General features: G+C 39.2%; 1 protein-coding gene across 2 annotated transcripts in view; it reads left to right on the forward strand.

Annotated features, from left to right (window-relative positions):
• EDA2R (ectodysplasin A2 receptor) overlaps nt 1-19441 on the forward strand; it is a 41991-nt gene that overhangs the window by 6919 nt on the left and 15631 nt on the right. For both annotated transcript variants that reach the window (XM_011961285.1, XM_011961284.1), the window contains exon 2: nt 16343-16439. In XM_011961285.1, the coding sequence (XP_011816675.1) occupies nt 16353-16439 (87 nt within the window). In that variant the 5' untranslated portion in view covers nt 16343-16352. The remainder of the gene's footprint in view (nt 1-16342; nt 16440-19441) is intronic.

Below are 19441 nucleotides of genomic sequence, written 5' to 3' on the forward strand. Positions count from 1 at the left end.
GCAAGTTGCTGGGACTACAGGCGTGCACCACCATGCCTGGCTCATTTTTGTATTTTTAGTAGATACAGTGTTTCGCGTTTTTGGCCAGACTGGTCTTGAACTCCTTGAACTCAAGTGATCCACCTGCCTCGACCTCCCAAAGTACTGGGATTGCTGGCAGGAGCCACAGTGCCCAGCCATTCTTCTTTACCCATGATTTAACTTCTGCCATGATTTACTTAGGCCAGTGGTTATCAAACCCCAGAGGTTTTTATTTAATTGATCTGTAGCATAGGATTTTTTTCAGTGCTCCATATGATTCTGATGTGCTGCTATAAGCAAGAACTGTTATTCTGGTGTTTTTATGCATTTGACACGTCTCCAACTTCACCTTATGTTTCACATATTGTATATGCTTGTTGGGCATGACCATTGAAATGTTCCTCTGTCCGCTTCAACTTCTCTATACTGAAAATAATTGAAAAACAGTGCATTTTCTTTTCTTTTACCAAGCAGCTCTCCTTTCACGCTTCTCATGGCACTTGGATTCTTCTGGTTTCCCAGGCAGGAACTCTCAGAATCTTCTCTGACTCTGGTCATTCTGTTTGTCCTCAGTTTTGTAAGGTTTGTATCTCCCACCATCATTCCTCTCTGTTCCTATTGTAACCACCTTTGACCTGGCCCTTATCTCCTAAGGCTTGGGCAGTAACACTCTCAAATCATTATTTAAAATGCACTTAGGTTAACATTCACAAAATGCTTTTCTGCCCATCCTAAAATATCACTGAGGAAAAAATTTCAGTGAAGACTGGGGGGACCTCCATTCTCTATTTTAGAGTTCCATACTGCCTTGAAAAGTGTGCCAGACTCATAGCTTCTAAATTACCTTTGAGTTCTGTCTTGCTTCTTACTAGCCAAATAAAGATAGTTGTATACGTTCCCTCTGAGCCTCAGTATTTTTTAACCTATTAATTAAAAAAATTCCATAAGTTATTGGGGTACAGGTAGTATTTGGTTACATGGATACGTTCTTTAGTGGTGATTTGTGAGATTTTGGTGCATACATCACTGGAGCAGTATACACTGCACCCTATTTGTAGTATTTTATCCCTCGCCACCCCCATTCCCTTCCCTCCAAGTCCCCAAAGTCCACTGTGTCATTCTTATGCCTTTGCATCCTCATAGTTTAGCTCCCACATATCAGTGGAAACATAGTGTTTGGTTTTCCATTCATGAGTTACTTCACTAAGAATAATACTCTCGAATCTCATCCATATATATACACACATATGTACACAGACATATATGTGCATATACACACATTGTACATATATGCACATACATGTATAGACATATATGCGTACATATACATACACATATGTATGTGCGTTATACATGCACTTATATGTACATATATGTGTGCATGCACATACACATATATGTGTGCATATATGTGCAGACATATATGTGTATATGTACATGCACATATAAGTACATATATGCACATGTATGTCTACATATACATATATGTGTATATATATACATACACATATATGTGTATATATATGTGTGTGTGTATATATACACATATGATTCTTTTTAGTTCTTTAAGGAATATTTACACTGTTTTTCAAAGTGGCTGTACTAGTTTACATTTCTACCAACAGTGTAGAAGTGTTGCCTGTTCACCACATCCACACCCGCATCTATTGTTTTTTAATTTTTGGATTATGGCCATTTTTGCAAAAGTGAGGCAGTATTACATTGTGGTTTTGATTTGCATTTCCCCAATCATTAGTGATGTTGAGCACTTTTTCATGTTTGTCGGCCATTTGTGTATCTTTTTTTGAGAATTGTCTATTTATATCCTTAGCCTATGTTTTGATGGGATTGTTTGTTTTTTCTTCCTGATTTTTTTGAGTTCATTGTAGATTCTGGATATTAGTCCTTTGTCAGATGTATATATTGTGCAGATTTTCTCCCACCCTGTCAGTTGTCTGTTTACTCTGCTGACTGTTTCTTTTGCCATGCAAAAGCTCTTTACTTTAATTAAGTCCCAGCTACTTATCTTTGTTTTTATTGCATTTGCTTTTGGGTTCTTAATCATGAAATCATTGCCTAAGCCAGTGTCTCAAAGGGTTTTTTCAATGTTATCTTCTAGAATTTTTATAGATTCGAGTTTTAGGTTTAAGTCCTTAATCTGTCTTGAGTTGATTTTTGTATAATGTGAGAGATGACATTCCAGTTTAGTTCTCCTATGTGTGGCTTGCTAATTACCCCAGCACCATTTGTTGAAAGGGTGTCCTTTTTCCCACTTTATGTTTTTGTTTGCTTTGTCAAAGATCAGTTGGCTGCAAGTATTTGAGGTTATTTCTGGGTTTTCTGTTTCATTCCCTTGGTCTATTTGCCTATTTATATACCAGTACCATGCTGTTTTGGTGACTATGTCCTTATAGTAGAGTATGAAATCAGGTAGTGTGATGACGCCTCCAGATTTGTTCTTTTTGCTCAGTCTTGTTTTGGTTATGTGGGCTCTTTTTTGGTTCCACGTGAATTTTAGAATTGTTTTTTTCTAATTCTGTGAAGAATGATGGTGGTATTTTGATGAGAATTGAGTTGAATTTACAGACTGCTTTTGGTAGTGTGGTCATTTTCACAATATTGATTCTACCCATCCACGAGCATGGGATGTTTCCATTTGTCTGCATCGTCTTTGATTTCTTTCAACAGTGTTGTGTATTTTTTCTTGTAGAGGTTTTTTGCCCCCTTGGTTAGATATATTCCTAAGTATTTATTTATTTTTTTTTGCAGCTGTTGTAAAAGGGGTTGAGTTCTTGATTTGATTCTCCACTTGGTCTCTGTTGGTGTATAGGAGAGCTACTGAATTCTGTACTTTAATCTTGTATCTGGAAACTTTATTGAATTATTTTATCAGCTCTAGGAGCTTTCTGAAGGAGTCTTTAGGATTTCCAAGGTAAATGATCATATCATCAGCAAATAGTGACAGTTTGACTTCCTCTTTAACAGTTTGAATGCACTTCATTTCTTTCTCTTGTCTGGTTGCTCTGGAGAGGACATCCAGTACTATGTTGAAAAGGATTGGTGAGAGTGGGCATGCTTGTCTTATTCCAGTCCTCAGAGGGAATGCTTTCAACTTTTCCCCATTCAATATTATGTTGGCTGTGGGTTTGTCATAGATGGCTTTTATTACATTGAGGTATGTCCCTTGTATGCCGATTTTGTTGAGAGTTTTAATCATAAAGGGATGCTGGACTTTGTTGAATGCTTTTTCTTCATGTAATGAGATGATCATGTGATTTCTTTTGTTTCAAATTCTGTTTATGGGATATATCACATTTATTACCTTGTGTATGCTATACCATCCCTGCATCCCTGGTATGAAACTCACTTGATCATGGTGGATTATATTTTTGATATGTTGTTGAATTCAATTAGCTAGTATTGTGTTAGGATTTTAGCATCTATGTTCATCAAGGGATATCAGTCTGTAGTTTTCTGTTTTGGTTATGTCCTTTTCTGGTTTAGGTAATAGGATGATTCATACAATGAATTAGGATGGCTTCCCTCTTTCTCTATCTTGTGGAATAGTGTCATAAGGACTGGTACCAATTGTTCTTTGAATGTCTTCTAGAAATCTTGTGAATCCATCTGATCCTGTACTTTTTGTTGTTGGTGGTGGTGGTAATGTTTTAATTACCATTTCAATATATTTGCCTGTTATTGGTCTGTTCAGGATATATAATTCTTCCTGATTTAAGCTAGGGGGGTTGTATTTTTCCGGGAATTTATCCATCTCTTCTAGGTTTTCTACTTTATGTGTGTAATGATGTTCACAGTAGCCTGGAATGATCTTTTGTATTTCAGTGGTGTCAGTCCTACCCCTTTTGTTTCTTAATGAGGTTGTTTGGATTTTCTCCCTTCTTTTTTTGGTTAATCTTGCTAATGGTGTATCAATTTTATTTGTCTTTCAAAAAAACAGCTTTTTGTTGTATTTATCTTTCATGTGTTTTTTTTTGTTGTTGTTTCAATTTCATTTAGTTCCACTCTGATCTTGGTTGTTTCCTTTCTTTTGCTGAGTTTGGGTTTGGTTTGTTCTTTTTTCTCTAGTTCCTTGAGGCATGACCTCAGAATATCAGTTTGTGCTCTTTCATTCATTTCCTTGTAGATGTTTAGGGCTATGAACTTTCCTCTTAGCACCACCTTCGCTGTATCCTTTTGATAAGTTGTGTTGTTAATGTCATTCAGTTCTAAGAATATTTTTAATTTCCATCTTGATTTTGTATTTGACCCAATGATCATTCAGGAGCAGGTTATGTAATTTCCATGTATTCGCATGGCTTTGAAGGTTCCTTTTGGAGTTGATTTCCAGTTTTATTCCACTTTGGTCTGACAGAGTGCTTGATATAATTTCAGTTTTCTTAAATTTATGGAGACTCGTTTTAAGGCCTATCATATGGCCTATCTTGGAGAAAGTTCCACGTGCTGTTGAATAGAATGTGTATTCTGTGGTTGTTGAATGAAATGTTCTATACATATCTGTTAATTCCATTTATTCCAAGGTATAGTTAAATCTATTGTTTCTTTGTTGACTTTCTCTGTTGATGACCTGTCTAGTGCTGTCAGTAGAGTATTGAAGTCCACCACTATCATTGTGTTGCTGTGTATCTCACTTCTTAGGTCTGTTAGTAATTGTTTTATAAATTTGGAAGCTCTGGTATTATTTGCATATATGTTTAGGATTGTGATATTTTTCTGTTGGACAAGGACTTGTATGATTATATAATGTCCCTCTTTATCTCTTTTAAGTGCTGCTGCTTTAAGGTTTGTTTTGTCTGATATAAGAATAGCTACCTCTGCTCACTTTTGGTGTCCATTTGCATGAAACGCCTTTTTCCATCCCTTTTCTTTAAGGTTATGTGAGTCCTTATGTGTTAGGTGAGTCTCCTGAAGTCAGCAGATAATTGGTTGGTGAGTTTTTATCCTTTCTGCAGTCCTGTATTTCTTAAGTGGAGCATTTAGGCCATTTGCATTCAATGTTAGTATTGAGATGTGAGGTACCATTGCATCCATTGTGCTATTTGTTGCCTGTGTATCTTGCTTTTTTGTTATTTTTGAATTTTATTTTTGTTTTATAGGACCTGTATGATTTATGCTTTAAAGAGTTTCCGTTTTTATGTGTTTCCAGGATTTGTTTCAAGATTTAAAGCTCCTTTCAAGGATGCTTCTCTCCTGATTCAAATTGTTACAAAGTTCAGCTGGTCGTTTGGTAGTGGTGAATTCTCTCAGCATTTGTTTGTCTGAAGAAGACTGTATCTTTCCTTCATGTATGATGCTTACTTTCAGTGGATACAACATTCCTGGCTGATAGTTGTATATTTTTAGGAGGCTGAATATAGGACCCAAATTCCTTCTAGCTTTTAGGGTTTCTGCTGAGAAATTTGCTGTTAATCTGATAGGTTTTGCTTTGTGGGTTACCTGGTGCTTTTACCCTTTCCCTCCCCTCCCCTCCCCTCTCCTCTTCTCTCCTCCTTTCCCCTGTCCTCCCCTCCCCTTCCCTTCCCTTCCCTCCTCTTCCTTTCCCTTCCCATCTCACAGGTCTTAAGATTCTTTCCTTTGTCTTAACTTTAGATAACCTGATGACAATGTGCCTAGGCAATGATCTTTTTGAGATGAATTTCCCAGGTGTTCTTTGTGCTTCTTGTATTTGGATGTCTAGATCTCTACCAAGGCTGGGGAAGTTTTTCTCTGTTATTGCCACAAATATGTTTTCCAAACTTTTAGATTTCTCTTCTTCCTCAGGAACACTGATTATTCTTAAGTATGGTCATTTAACATAATCCCAGACTTTTGGAGTCTTTGTTCATATTTTCTTATTCTGCTTTTCCTTTGTCTTTGTTGGATTGGGTTAATACGAAGACCTTGTCTTTGAGCCGTGAATTTTTCTTCTACTTGTTCAATTCTATTGCTGAGACTTTCCAGAGCATTTCGCATTTCTAAAAGTTTGTCCATTGTTTCCTGAAGTTTTTATTGTTTTTTCTTTATGCTATCTATTTCCTTGAATATTTCTCCCTTCACCTCTTGTATCATTTTTTAGATTTCCTTGCATTGGACTTCACCTTTCTCTGCTGCCTCCCTGATTTGCTTAATAACTAATCTCCTGAATTCTTTTTCAGGTAAGTCAGAGATTTCGTCTTGGTTTGGGTCCATTGCTGGTGAGCTAGTGTGATTTTTTTGGGGGTGTTAAAGAGCCTTGTTTTTTCATATTACCAGAGTTGGTTTTTTGGTTCCTTCTCATTTGCATAGACTCTGTCAGTGGGAAGGTCTAGGGCTGAAGGCTGTTGTTCAGATTCTTTTGTCCCCTGGGGTGTTCCCTTGATGTGATACTCTCCCCCTTTACCCATGTACATGGCTTCCTGTGAGCCAAGCAGCAGTGATTGCTGTATCTCTTCTGAGTCTAGTCACCCAGCAAGTCTATCTGGCTGTGGGCTGGTACTGGGGGTTGTCTGCACAGAGTCCTGTGATGTGAACAATCTATGGATCTATCAGCTGTGGATACCAGCACCTGTTCTGGTGGAGGTGTCAGGAGATGAAATGGTCTCTGTGACAGTTCTTAGATTTGGTGCTTTAATATTCCATTTTTGTGGTGGTTGGCCTCCTGCCAGGTTGTGGTGCTTTTCAGAGAGCATCAGCTTTGGTAGTATGGAGAGGAACCAGTGATACACGGGGCCCTAGAACTCTCAAGAGTATATGCCCTTTGTCTTCGGCTACCATGCTGGGTAGGGAAGGCCCATGAGGTGGGGATAGGGCTAAGGATGTCTGAGCTCAGACTCTCCTTGGACAGGTCTTGCTGCGGCTGCTGTGGGGGTGAGGGTGAAGTTCCCAGATCCATGGAGTTGTGTACCTAGGGGGATTATGGCTGCTTCTGCCGGGTCATGCAGGTGGTTAGGAAAGTGGATCAAAGTCGGCAGTCACAGGACTCACCCAGCTCCCATGCAACCCAAAGGGCCAGTCTCACTCCCACTGTGCCCCCTTAACAGTCCCAAGTTTGTTTCCAGACAATGAGTGAGTAGGGCTTGAGAACCTACCCCAGGTTACCCACCTCTCAGCTGTGAAAGAAAAGGCTTTGGTTCTTCACCCTCCTGTAGAGTCTTCACACCAGATTCATGCCCTACCCAAAGTTCTGGCCAGGATGCTTCTCTCCTGATTCAAATTGTTACAAAGTTCAGCTGGAGACTTTCTTTTCCCTGTGGCATTTTCCCCTGTGGCATTTTCCCCTGTGGCATTTTCCCCTGTGCCTCTGGCCACCCTTGCGAAGGTTCCCTGTGGTTACAGTCCTGCTTGGGAACCCAGGAAACTCCTGGGGCTTTATCTCTGCTTCCTCTACCCCTGTATTTTGCTTGGCTCTCTAAATTGACTCAGCTCCAGGTAAAGTCAGAAACTTCTGCAAATTAGACCTTCAGTTTCCTCAGTGTGGGTGTGTGTTAAGGAATGGAGGATCTCCCTTTCCCACTTCTGCTGTTGGAATACTCACAGTATTTGGAGTGTCTCCTGGGTCCTGCAGGAGCAGTCCACTTCCTTAAGAGTGTCTGTGGGTCCTCTCGAGATCGCTGGCTTGTTCTTGCAGTCATCCTGGAGCTAAAATGCATGATGAAAACCTCCTGACATGGCTCTGTCCATCCGAGTTGGAACTTCAATTTAGTCCTGCCTCCCATCTGCCATGATGATGCCCCAGCTCTACTTCTTTACCGAGATCTTGAGCAAAATCTCAGATCTGTCTGTTCCTTCCTCAACATGTGATCTTCTTCTTTAATGTATTTATTCATTTATTTATTTGAGACGAAGTCTCGCTTTGTTACCCAGGGTGGAGTGCAGTGGCACAATCTTGGTTTATGGCAACCTCAACCTCCCGGGTTCAAGCAATTCTTGTGCCTCAGCTTCCCAAGTAGCCGGAATTACAGGTGTGTGCAACCACACCTGGCTAATTTTTGTACTTTTAGTGGAGTCGTGGTTTCACCATGTTGGCCAGGCTGGTCTTGAACTCCTGACCTCATGTGATCCACCCAGTATTCTGTAGATTCTCAATATTTTCTCATTCAACTAATATTTGTTTAATGCCTACTGTGTGCCAGGCACTATTGTAAGCACTGATGATGAAGTAGCCAACAAAATACGTACCATAGTCTCACAGCATTTACATTCTAACTGGGGAAGAAACAAGCAATAAAGTACATAAGATGTATGATATGTCAGAAAGTCATATGTGCTATGGAAAAGAATAAAATGGGAAATGGGGATAGGAATTCTGGAAAGAAGGTGAAAATTTGGAACAGTGCTCAGAGAAGTCTGACTGAGAAGACTATATGAAAAAAGAACTGAAGAAGATGAGGGAGGTAGCCATGCAGATATCTGGGGAAGAACATTCCCACTTGAGTGAACAGCAGATGTGAAGGCCTTAAGATGAAGGTATTTCTCGTTAGTTTGAAGATCAACAAGGAGGCCAGCATGGCTCGAGTGAAGATAATAAGGAAAAGAGTAGTAGAACATAAGGTCAAGAAATAATGGGGGAAGCTGAGGTAGGCATATTATCTAAGGTCTCCATTGGCCATTATAAGAACTTAATTTTGTATGCCATACATCACTGTGTATATTTTATGTTTCTACATACCCATTCATTTTTGAAGTTACATCCAAAACTATGTAGGACTTGTGTGTTATTATGAATGAAGGTGGAGCCATCAATGGCTTTTGAGGCTGGAAATGACATGATCTAACATGTTTTATCCCCTTTATCTTTATTTTCTATTCTCCCTAGAAAAAAATGGGTAGGCCCCAGGTTTCTCCCTCCACAGATTCTCTCTCAATATGGGAGAGAGACACAGAAAAACCTTTTTTTCTGACTGCACTTTATTTTCAGGCGAAACAGACAATGTCAGAGCTAAAAGAACCCTTAAAACTGTGATTTTCAACATTGACTGCCCATGAGAATCACTTGGTGAACTGTAAAATGTCACGTGCTCATGCCGCATTTTTGACTAATTACAACAGAATCTTAGGGGAGGGACCCAGGTGTCACTATTTTTTGGTACTCCCAAGGTGCAACCAAGACTGAGAACCACTGGTCTAAGAGATTAGTCAAACCAACTCCCTCGTGGTATGAATGGGGAACTTGACTCCAGCATTTGGAAGGAATATTCTCCTGATGGCAGAGCTGAGACTAGGACCATCCACTATGCCAAGCTAATACAGGAAAAGCAAACTTTACAAATAGTGGGGCAGAAGGAAGATATGATGTTTGATAGTTTGGAAGGAGGTTATAGACAATATAAACCTTGGATAGAAGTGACCTTGGGTCAGATCAGAAAAGGGAAAGGCTGAGTGCCAACACCAAAAGGTAAAGCAACATTTGAATTACAGGCCAGACATCTGGAAATGATGACACTGTACATTTTAGAAGCTTGATTTTCAAGCAAGCAGTGTTCTCAAGGCTAGGTTGAACAACTGCATTGATTTTGTCTTGTGCGTGTGGGTGGATGGATGGGCTCATAGGAGAGGAATGGGCAAGGCATGGAGACCGTCTGCTGTCTTCTTCACCCTTTTTAATCTCACACCTCCTGCACTGTCCAGGCAAAGCAATTATCCTGAAGTGCTGAGTCTTTAATTTAGACTTATTTTTCTGTACTGCCTACCATACTACATAGAGAGGGCATGTTTCACCCTACAGGCATGTGTGCAAGTTGAGAAGAGCAGCAGCCACAAGCTGCAGCAAGAAGCAGCTGTACCCCCAGCAGCCTGGGTACCTCACATCCAGCAGAAACTTGGCTAACATCAATTATTCAGGGCATGATTAACTAATTTGGGGATTAGTATTGATGTCAGCTGTATTGTTTCTCCTCTTCCCTGTCTGCTTGCATTCTTAATCTTCTACATTATTTTTTGAGGAATCAGGACAGGGGGATGGCTGGGAAGAGCAGCCACATGACAGACAGGCAGAATAAGGAGACAACTCTAGTCATATTGCCACTTGTTGTCCCTTGTAAACACAATCAATGCATATACAACACATACTTGGATAAGTTTGGGTGAGAAGTTGGGTGAATCAAATTATATTTGGGGGCCTATATAAAAATATTCATAGCAGCTTTAACATTTTTTGTGGGGGCTAACTTAAGCAGTATCCTTTTGGAATAATAAATTCAAAGTATTAAATGAAGCTAAAGAACCGTCTTTTAAACTGAGATATAATTCACATACTAGAAGATTTACCCTTTTAAAGTGTGTAATTCACTGGTTTTAGCATTTCACAAAGTCACATGATCATCACCACTATCTAATTCCAGGGTGTTTTCATCACCCTGGAAAGAAACTTGTACCTATTAAGTAGTCGCTTCCCATTTCCCTTTCTCCCCTGGCCCTGATAACCACTAAAGCTAGTTTATGATTGATTGCCTATTCTGGACATTTCATAGGTTCATTCATATTACTGCATACGTGAAGCACATCATTCTTTTCTCTGACTGAATAATTTTCATTGTAGGATAGATCACATTTTGTTTACCATTCATCAGCTGATGAACATGTGGATTTTCCCCACTTTTTGGCTATTATAAATAATGCGCTAGGAACATTTGTTTACAGGTTTTTATATGGACATATGTTTTTAATTCTTTTGGGTATCTACACCTAGGAGTGAAATTGCTGGGTCATGTTGTAACATGATGTTTAACATTTTGAGAAACTGCAAAATTATTTTCCAAAGGGGCTGCATCATTTTGTATTCTTGCCAGCAATACACAAGGCTTCCAGCTTCTCCACATCCTTGTCCCCCAGGCTGGAGTGCAATGGCACGATCTCGGCTCACTGCAACCTCTGCCTCGCAGGTTCAAGTGATTCTCCTGCCTCAGCCTCCCAAGTAGCTGGGATTACAGGTGCCTGCCACCATGCCTGGCTAATTTTTGTATTTTTAGTAGAGATCGGGTTTCACCATGTTGGCCAGGCTGGTCTTGAACTCCTGACCTCAGGTGATCCACCTGCCTTGGCCTCCCAAAGTGCTGGGATTACAGGAGTGAGCCACCATGCCTGGCAGGCTATTTTGTTTTTGTTTTTGTTTTTGGTAGTGGATATAAAGTGCTATCTTATTATGGTTTTCATTTGCATTCCCTATTTTGCTAATAACACTGACCATCGTTTCATGTATTTATGGGCCATTTGTAAGTCTTAGAGTGATATCTATTCAAATTCTCTACTCATTTTTAAATTATCTGTCTTTTTTATATTTCACTTGCAAGAGTTTTTTGTATACTCTAGATACAAGTCTCTTATCAGATATGTGATATGAAAATTTTTTTCTCCCATTATGTGGATTGTCTTTTCACTTTCTTGATGGTGTCCTTTGAAGCACAAACATTTTTAACTTTTAAATTTTGTTGACATGTCATTGTTCTGTTTTTCTCTTTTGTTGTTTGTGCTTTTGTTGTTATATCTAAGAAACCACTGCCAGTGTCACAAAAATTTATACCTATATTTTCTTATAAGAAAAACATTAATTATAGAATTATTATATTTTCTTATAAGAAAACTTTTATAAGAGTTTTATAGTTTTAACTCTTACATTTGGGGATTTAGTCTATTGTGACTTAGTTTTGTATATGATGTGAGGTTGAGGTCCAATTTGATTCTTTTGCATGTGGATATCCAGTTTCCCCAACACCCTTTTGTGAAAAGACTTTTTTTCTCATTGAATTTTCTTGGTACTCTTTAAAAAATCCATCGGCCATAGTATAGCAACTCAATATATAATGGTCAAATTAAAAGCAGCCCAATGTTTGCAAAAAATATATATAAATTGTAGTATATCCATACAATAGGATACTACACAACAATAGTAATTAACAAATGTTCTACACAAAACATAATGGATAACTGTCACAGACATTATATTTAGCAAGAGAAATCAGAAACAGAAGAGCGCATCTTGTATGATTCAAATTTATGTGAATTTCAAGGACAGGTATAACTAATTGTAATGATAGAAGCCAGTGCTGTAATTACCTGGGGAGGAGGCGATATTGACTAGGAAGGGGCATGAGGGAGCCTGCTGGGGTAATAGAAAGGTTCTGTGTATTTATCTGGGTGATGTTTACATGGGCATGTACATATGTAAAAATTTGTTAATTTACTTAATCTTTGTGCTCCTTACTATGTATATGTTGTACTGCAATCTGAAACAGACAGACAAAAAATCCTGGCATGTTACCCAAATGAATTTTTAGAGCACTTCCACATTACCTCATCTGTGTAACTTCTGAGTTACACAGATCAGATATTCTCTGGGAAAGTTGGGAAGTTGGAGAAAATATTTCAGGGTGTAGCTGACAAACAGTACAACTGAGTGGGTGATGGACTTTAGCAGAATCAGAACCCCATCATGTGTTATACTCCATGGGATTGAGACAAGAGGCATCTGCCACTTCACTTCATCTCCCCAACCCTCAGTAATGTAAAGAGAATACAACCCCATGTCAGAGTTGTGGTGAAAAAAATTTTCTTGAGCAGCCACAACCTTAGGTTGTGGAGGTGAGGGACTGTTCTGTGGAACATGATGTGCTATTTCATAAAATCCATAATAACATCCTCACTTATTTGCAAATCTGATTTTATTTCTTTTCCACTTCCATTTCAAAGGCAGTCATCTCAGAAAAGTTTCCAAACGTTTGTCGACCGAGTTAATCTATACAGAAATGTGTTGATGAAAAAAATCCAGCAAACACTTAGAACAATGTTTATTTTAGCCAAGGTGGCTTAGGTACTGAGGGTATCATGAAAAATATTTTCCGTAAGCATCAGGTAACTGGTGGTTGCGATTAATAAGGAGGAAACTGCTATAGTGGCACCCATATTAAACATGGCCTTCATGCTCCAGCTGAAAAGGTCAATGAAGAAGCCTGGGTGCCTGTCCCTTTTCTTCCCCACACATCCCAAGAATGACAAATGTGCACTCCTTTTACTATAAATCTCACTATTCTGAAGAGGAAAGAAGAAAGGGAACCTACTAATTACCAAATGTCTCATATGTATCAAGCCTTATACTTGGTCCTTTAACATGTATTATTGCATTTAATTTTATAAATTACTGTGCAGTATATTATTTGAACCTCCATTTTGCAGATGAAGAAACTGATGCTGACAAAGGTAAAACCATTTGTTTGAGGATGCAGAATTAAGATTCAAACCCAAGTTGACATGTCCCTAACTAAGAGTTTTGCTCTTTTCTTGATATGAGATTACTACTATTGTTTGGAAAGTCATTATCTGAAAGAGAAATGATCTATGTTGCTAGATTCATATGCACAGTTAACCATAGTCCAGGGAATGTGGCATGTTGACAAGCTAACAATTAGTAAGCACTGTTGAGGTACACACTCTGTGCCAGGTGAAGGGCTAAGCACTGGACATGCAGCGGTCTCTACTTTTGGGAATTGTATAGGTCTGTATATATTGCCAACTTAGCCAGAAGTTTAGAGGATTCAGCCACATCCTTTGTGATACTTTGGAAGAGTGTCTAGCTGCAGTATGGAATACCTCAGAGTAACTCTAATTTTCTGAAAACATAATTACTCTCTCTTACTTTTTCATTTTAAAAGCAGTTACATATACTACAGGAAACTGCTGATTACAGGGAAAAATTCATATAAGGTCTGACTTTGTCCCTAGGTAATGACATTTAACCCTTATTAGGTAGTTTTACACATACTCCCCGACCTCTTCAAAAGAGTCCAGAATCTATGATTTTGTTCTCCTTAACAAAGACAATTTGTTAAGTTTCTAATGAAAGATAATTTAATTTGTACGCTTTGAATAAACAGTATGAGAAAAAAAGAGGGAAGGCTAGGCACAGTGGCTCACGCCTTTAATCCCAGCACTTTGGGAGGCCAAGGTGGGCAGATCACCTGAGGTCAGGAGTTCAAGAGCAGCCTGACCAATATGATGAAACCCTGTCTCTAAAAATACAAAAATTTGCTGGGCATGGTGGCATGCACCTGTAATCCCAGCTACTGGGGAGGCTGAGATAGGAACATCACTTGAACCCAGGAGGAAGAGGTTGCAGTGAGCCAAGACTGTACCATTGCACTGTGACAAGAGCGAAACTCCATCAAAAAAAAAGAAAGAAAGAAAGAAGAAAAGAAGGAAGGAAGGAAGGAAGGAAGGAAGGAAGGAAGGAAGGAAGGAAGGAAGGAAAAGAAAGAATGAAAGAATAAAGAAAGACAGAAGGAAGGAAGGAAGGAAGGAAGGAAGGAAGGAAGGAAAGAAAGAAAGAAAGAAAGAAAGAAAGAAAGAAAGAAAGAAAGAAGGAAGGAAGGAAGGAAGGAAGGAAGGAAGGAAGGAAGGAAGGAAGGAAAGAGAGAAAGACAGGAGGGAAAGGCCCTCTGTTCATTTCCTAAGTCTTGATATGGGGCTTTGGCACCAAGTCTGCCTTGCCTACACAGAGGTTTCAAAGCCTTGGTTAGAGAGACATGTCAGAGTTTAGGACACATGATGTTTACTAGGTGGGTGGAGCTCTAGAAACCGAATGAAATAGGATGTCTCAGACCCTCAAATGCCAACAGCAGCTGGAGATTTTAAATGCCTATGTTGGGAACCTAGCTCAAGAGGAGGGCTACTTCTTGGTTCCTACCAATGTTTTTCTGTTTTGTGGGCAAAAAGGGACACGAGAAAGTTGTCCAGAACAGTATCCTGGCCCTGCTACTGAGGTATTTAACTTCCTGGTCATGAAGGCTATGAGAATACTGATGTTTTTTGTTCTCAGTGAGAAGAGTGCATAGCAAGGGGAGGGAAGCATGCCTACTGAGGCCAACACCATGGGCCAGCGATCAAATCAGCACAGAAGACAGTATGTTTATCTTATGCAAATATGGATCTTGTAGCCCACTTTCTTTGGAATGAAGGAATGGGAAAGAATGGCCCAGTTGATGATGGAAAAAAGGTGCACTTATGGAATGCCAACTGGAATTACTTAACCTATCACCTTTGGGGGACCTTTGAGTGGAGGAGTGGTGGTCTCTCAAGGTACACATGTACACTCTCCTCTCTTTTGGCTAAGAGTACACATTTAGGACTTTGGCACCTTTGGAAACCACTTGAAATTCACCCTAGTATGAAGTCATGAGTAAGTAAAAGAACCTCATGCTACATTTCTCTTTGAGTAGGATAAGCCCCTTGTATGAATTACTTGAGCCCCTTCATTAAAATTCCTCTTTGTAAAAGATAACCTTTCTGCATACTTAACTCTGTCTTATTTTGTATAGCTCTTTAGAATGGCTTGATGGACCTTAGCTCCTTTAACCCTCCCAAGAGCTATCTATGGTAGGTGAAGAACATACTATCCTTTTTGCTTATATTAAGTAACTGAGGCCAAAAAAGATAAAGTGATCCATCCCAGATTGTAGGTTGAAAGGGTAAGAGCCAGGTGTGGTGAACCGCCATCTCACTTTGCCCAGAACTATTCCAATTTTAGCACTGAAAGTTCCATGTACTAGGAAACCCCTTCCTCCTGAGCAGCAGGATTATTTGCTATCCTATAGCCAGGATTAGAATCTATACATCCTAATTCTCAGTCCAAGGCTAGCTCTACTGCTATATGCATCTGTATTCCAAGAACTATTATCTGAGTAATGTTTCCCTTTCTGTGCACCTTTGTGCACCAAAATATGTCTACATGCTGGGTCATTCTCCCCTCCCATTCTGCCTAAGACAGAAGCTACAGCAGCTATTGGTCCTCAGAGGGACTGAGGCCACTTTTGGCAAAGAGAAACCATGTTTCAGCTTTCTCAATTATAAAATAAAGATGATAATCCCTATACTGCTTACCTCACACGGATGTTGTGTAGACCAAATAATAATGAATGTGAAAGTACTTTCTAAATTGTTATGATCTGTTTGCACATGACGGATTGTGATTATTCTTTACCCCCTGGGCAGAAGCCAACTCCTTGTCTTATTATTCTCTTTACAAATTCAGCTCCTGGTATAGCCACTGACTGTGAATTTGAGCAAATTGCTTGGTCTCTTTGCCTCAGTTTCTTCATCTGTAAAATGTAGCTAACAATAATTCTTAATATGATTGTCTTGAGAATTGAATGAGTTACTACATGCAAAGCATTTACAAGAGCTCATGTCACATGGTCAGAGCTATATCAGCATTAACTCTTTTTGTGTTGGCTTCCTTGGCCCTACTATCTCAGATCTAGATACTAGATTAAGCGGACCCAGAAGCCAAGTGACATGGAAATCACTACTTATAGTCCCTTCCCACTAGCTTGCTAGTTCTTGTGTTCTGTACCCACAGCCTTCGCACCATGGATTGCCAAGAAAATGAGTACTGGGACCAATGGGGACAGTGTGTCACCTGCCAACGGTGTGGTCCTGGACAGGAGCTATCCAAGGTAAGTTCTCCTATTCAGTACACTTTTTTTTGTTGCATCTTAGGAACCAACCCAGCAACTGAAAGAGGCCAAGATTAGGGGAGTCGGCCCTACTTATAACTAATCCAGTACAGCAGTTAAAACCTGGGATCCACAGAGCATGCAAGAGCAGTCATGATTCCAGCATGAAGTCAGCCTAGCAGGATCAGGATCAAGGGAAGTTTCCATGAAATAACAGAGTATTTCAAGAAGAGATGTGTAATGCAGAGACCCATGAGGACTGTTCAGCATTAGGGAAATCTGTCAACTAAAGCAAGGCCCAACCACATGGTGTTCAAGAGCCAGATATCAGGTCTTAGAAATGAGAAAGAGAGAAGAATCAAGAAGGCCTCTGTTCTAGAGGGTCTGCACTACTGAGGAAGCTGTGCAATGGAGAATTTAGGGATAGGGAACCAGGGAGGGTCTAAAATCCCAATTAAAGGTAAAGATCAGAACAAAATGACCAGCAAGGCAGAGACTTTATGTAACTTACTTGTTTTCAAGTCTGGATCTGCTTAATTGTTCTTTCCTCAGGTCCCTTATTGGTCCCTGAACCTGGGGGTGGTATTAAATTTTGGCTGCAGCTGGGACTACAGAAGCCAGAAGCAAGCAGCTAGCAGATGGTTTCTGCATACTCACACCCTATTTTATGTAATTTTTGTTCTTTCAGCAGTTGCTTACTAAACACTTACAAAGTGGCAGGCATGGTTGTAGACACCATGGATATGGCAAAACGGACAAAATTAATTGCCCTCATGGACCTTACCTTCTATTATTAGTGAAAAAATATAATTGAGACACATACAAAGATAAATGAAGAATCTAGATGTGAAGATATGAGAAGAATAAAATTAGGGTAACTGGGTGGCTACTTCAGATTATGAAACAAGGAAAGGTCTCCCTAAGAAGACACCCTCTGGGGAGAGGATACTAGTGCAGAGTCCCAAGGTGAAAATGAGCTAAGCATTTTGAAGGAAAAGGAGGAAGGTTAGTGCAATGAGTGTATGGTGAATGAGAGGGAAGGTGGTACACAAAGAGGTCAGAGAGAAAAGTATGGACCAGACCAGATAGCGGCTTGAGGTCTATGAGAAATTTTCATTTTTCTCTAAGTGCACTAGGAGCTCTTTGGAGGGTTTGGGGTTGGGCAGTTACAGGAACCTGTGGCTGGAAAACAACATAGTAGTTATCTAGCCCACTTTATTCCTACCTTTGTATTTTTTAAAATGAAAAGAATAAGGCACAGGGATATCAAGGGATACAAGCACTAATTTTAAGTTTTTACACATGGCATTATGTTCCACAGTGGGGTACCCACATGATTGATAAAAGATCACAGTACAAAGGAAAGATCGCCAGCGGTTAGGTCATGTTGGACATTAAAAGAGACATTAAAGCTTATATATATGTAATATATATACACATGGGCATGAGTCCCATCTTTGCTCCGGGCAAATTATTTCACCTCAGAGTCAATTAAGATGTAGTAACTTGAAAGTAACATAAAATTTAACCGTGACATGAACCATAAGTATATTTATTTACGTAATGAAGTCTGGAGACAGGCAGCCTTTTTGCTTGTTGGGTAGATCAGCAATGTTATCAAGGACTCAGCCTCTTTTCATCCTTCATTTTGGACCTCTTGCTGTTTTGTTCTCATAATTGTGGCCTCATGATTGCAAAACTCAAAGCATCATATCTTCATACAATAGTCAAAGTCAGGAATCAGGGGCAAGGTCAAAATAGCTTGCCTTTTTTTGGGAAAAAAGTCTTTTCCCAGAAGCTGTCCAACAGATTTTTCCTTATATCTTACGGTCCAGAACTGGGTGATGTAGCTATCTCTAACTGGAATAGAGTTTGGGAAATAATTATCTAGCCAATGAGAATGGGATTGTATGATTAAGACCAATCAAGAATCCGTTCTGGAGGCTGGTCATCATGCTACCTAGAATGAAATCAGCGTTTTTATAGTAAGAAGGAAGAGGGGCAATTGTTCGAATAAGCAGCTAGAAGCATCTAACAGCCCTTTTTAAAGTTACTTTTATTTGCTTTTAAATTTTATTCATGAATTATAAACATCATCGTAAATAAATCATTGCAGAAAATTAACACCATTTCCTCAGGACATTTTCTTGACATATAATTGCCGAGCTAAATAATGCATGCGATTTTAAGACTCTTGAAATATATCAGCAGATAACACTTCTGAATTTTGTTTATGACAATTTCCACTACCATTACATTTATTTTCAACAGTGCATAGAATTCTTGTTGCAACCCTCCGTTCGGGATCCCTAGCTTCCTGCAAAAAATCCCCATGTCCCAGAAGACTAATCGCAAATGAATAATACATATTTTCATCATCTATTAATTTTATGGCTTTCTTTTAATATTAATTACTAATTGATGAGGACTTTATGATAATTTTGGTTTTACTTTTTTTCTATTTGATAGGGGAAATGTACCAACTTTACTGTGTTTATTTGCCCATTTGCCTTTCCAATTTTGTGATCTGCTTCTGATTGTTTCTCTTTCTATTCTTTCTATTTATTATTTATTGTTCTTTGTCTACTCACACAAGGAACGTAAGTAGACAGACATATAGTAGACAACAGAGTATTTTAAAAATCATTTGTATAAGAAACTTAGACTTCCATACAATAATAATGGGAGACTTCAACACCCCACTGTCAACATTAGACAGATCAACGAGACAGAAAGTTAACAGGGATATCCAGGAATTGAACTGAGCTCTGCACCAAGCGGACCTAATAGACATCTACAGAACTCTCCACCCAAAAGCAACAGAATATACATTCTTCTTAGCACCACATCACACTTATTCCAAAATTGACCACATAATTGGAAGTAAGGCACTCCTCAGCAAAAGTAAAAGAACAGAAATTATAACAAACTGTCTCTCAGACCACAGTGCAATCAAACTAGAACTCAGGACTAAGAAATTCAATCAAAACCACTCAACTACA

Source organism: Colobus angolensis, unplaced genomic scaffold, assembly GCF_000951035.1.
Source record: "Colobus angolensis palliatus isolate OR3802 unplaced genomic scaffold, Cang.pa_1.0 Scaffold545, whole genome shotgun sequence".
Classification (NCBI taxonomy): Eukaryota; Metazoa; Chordata; class Mammalia; order Primates; family Cercopithecidae; genus Colobus; species Colobus angolensis.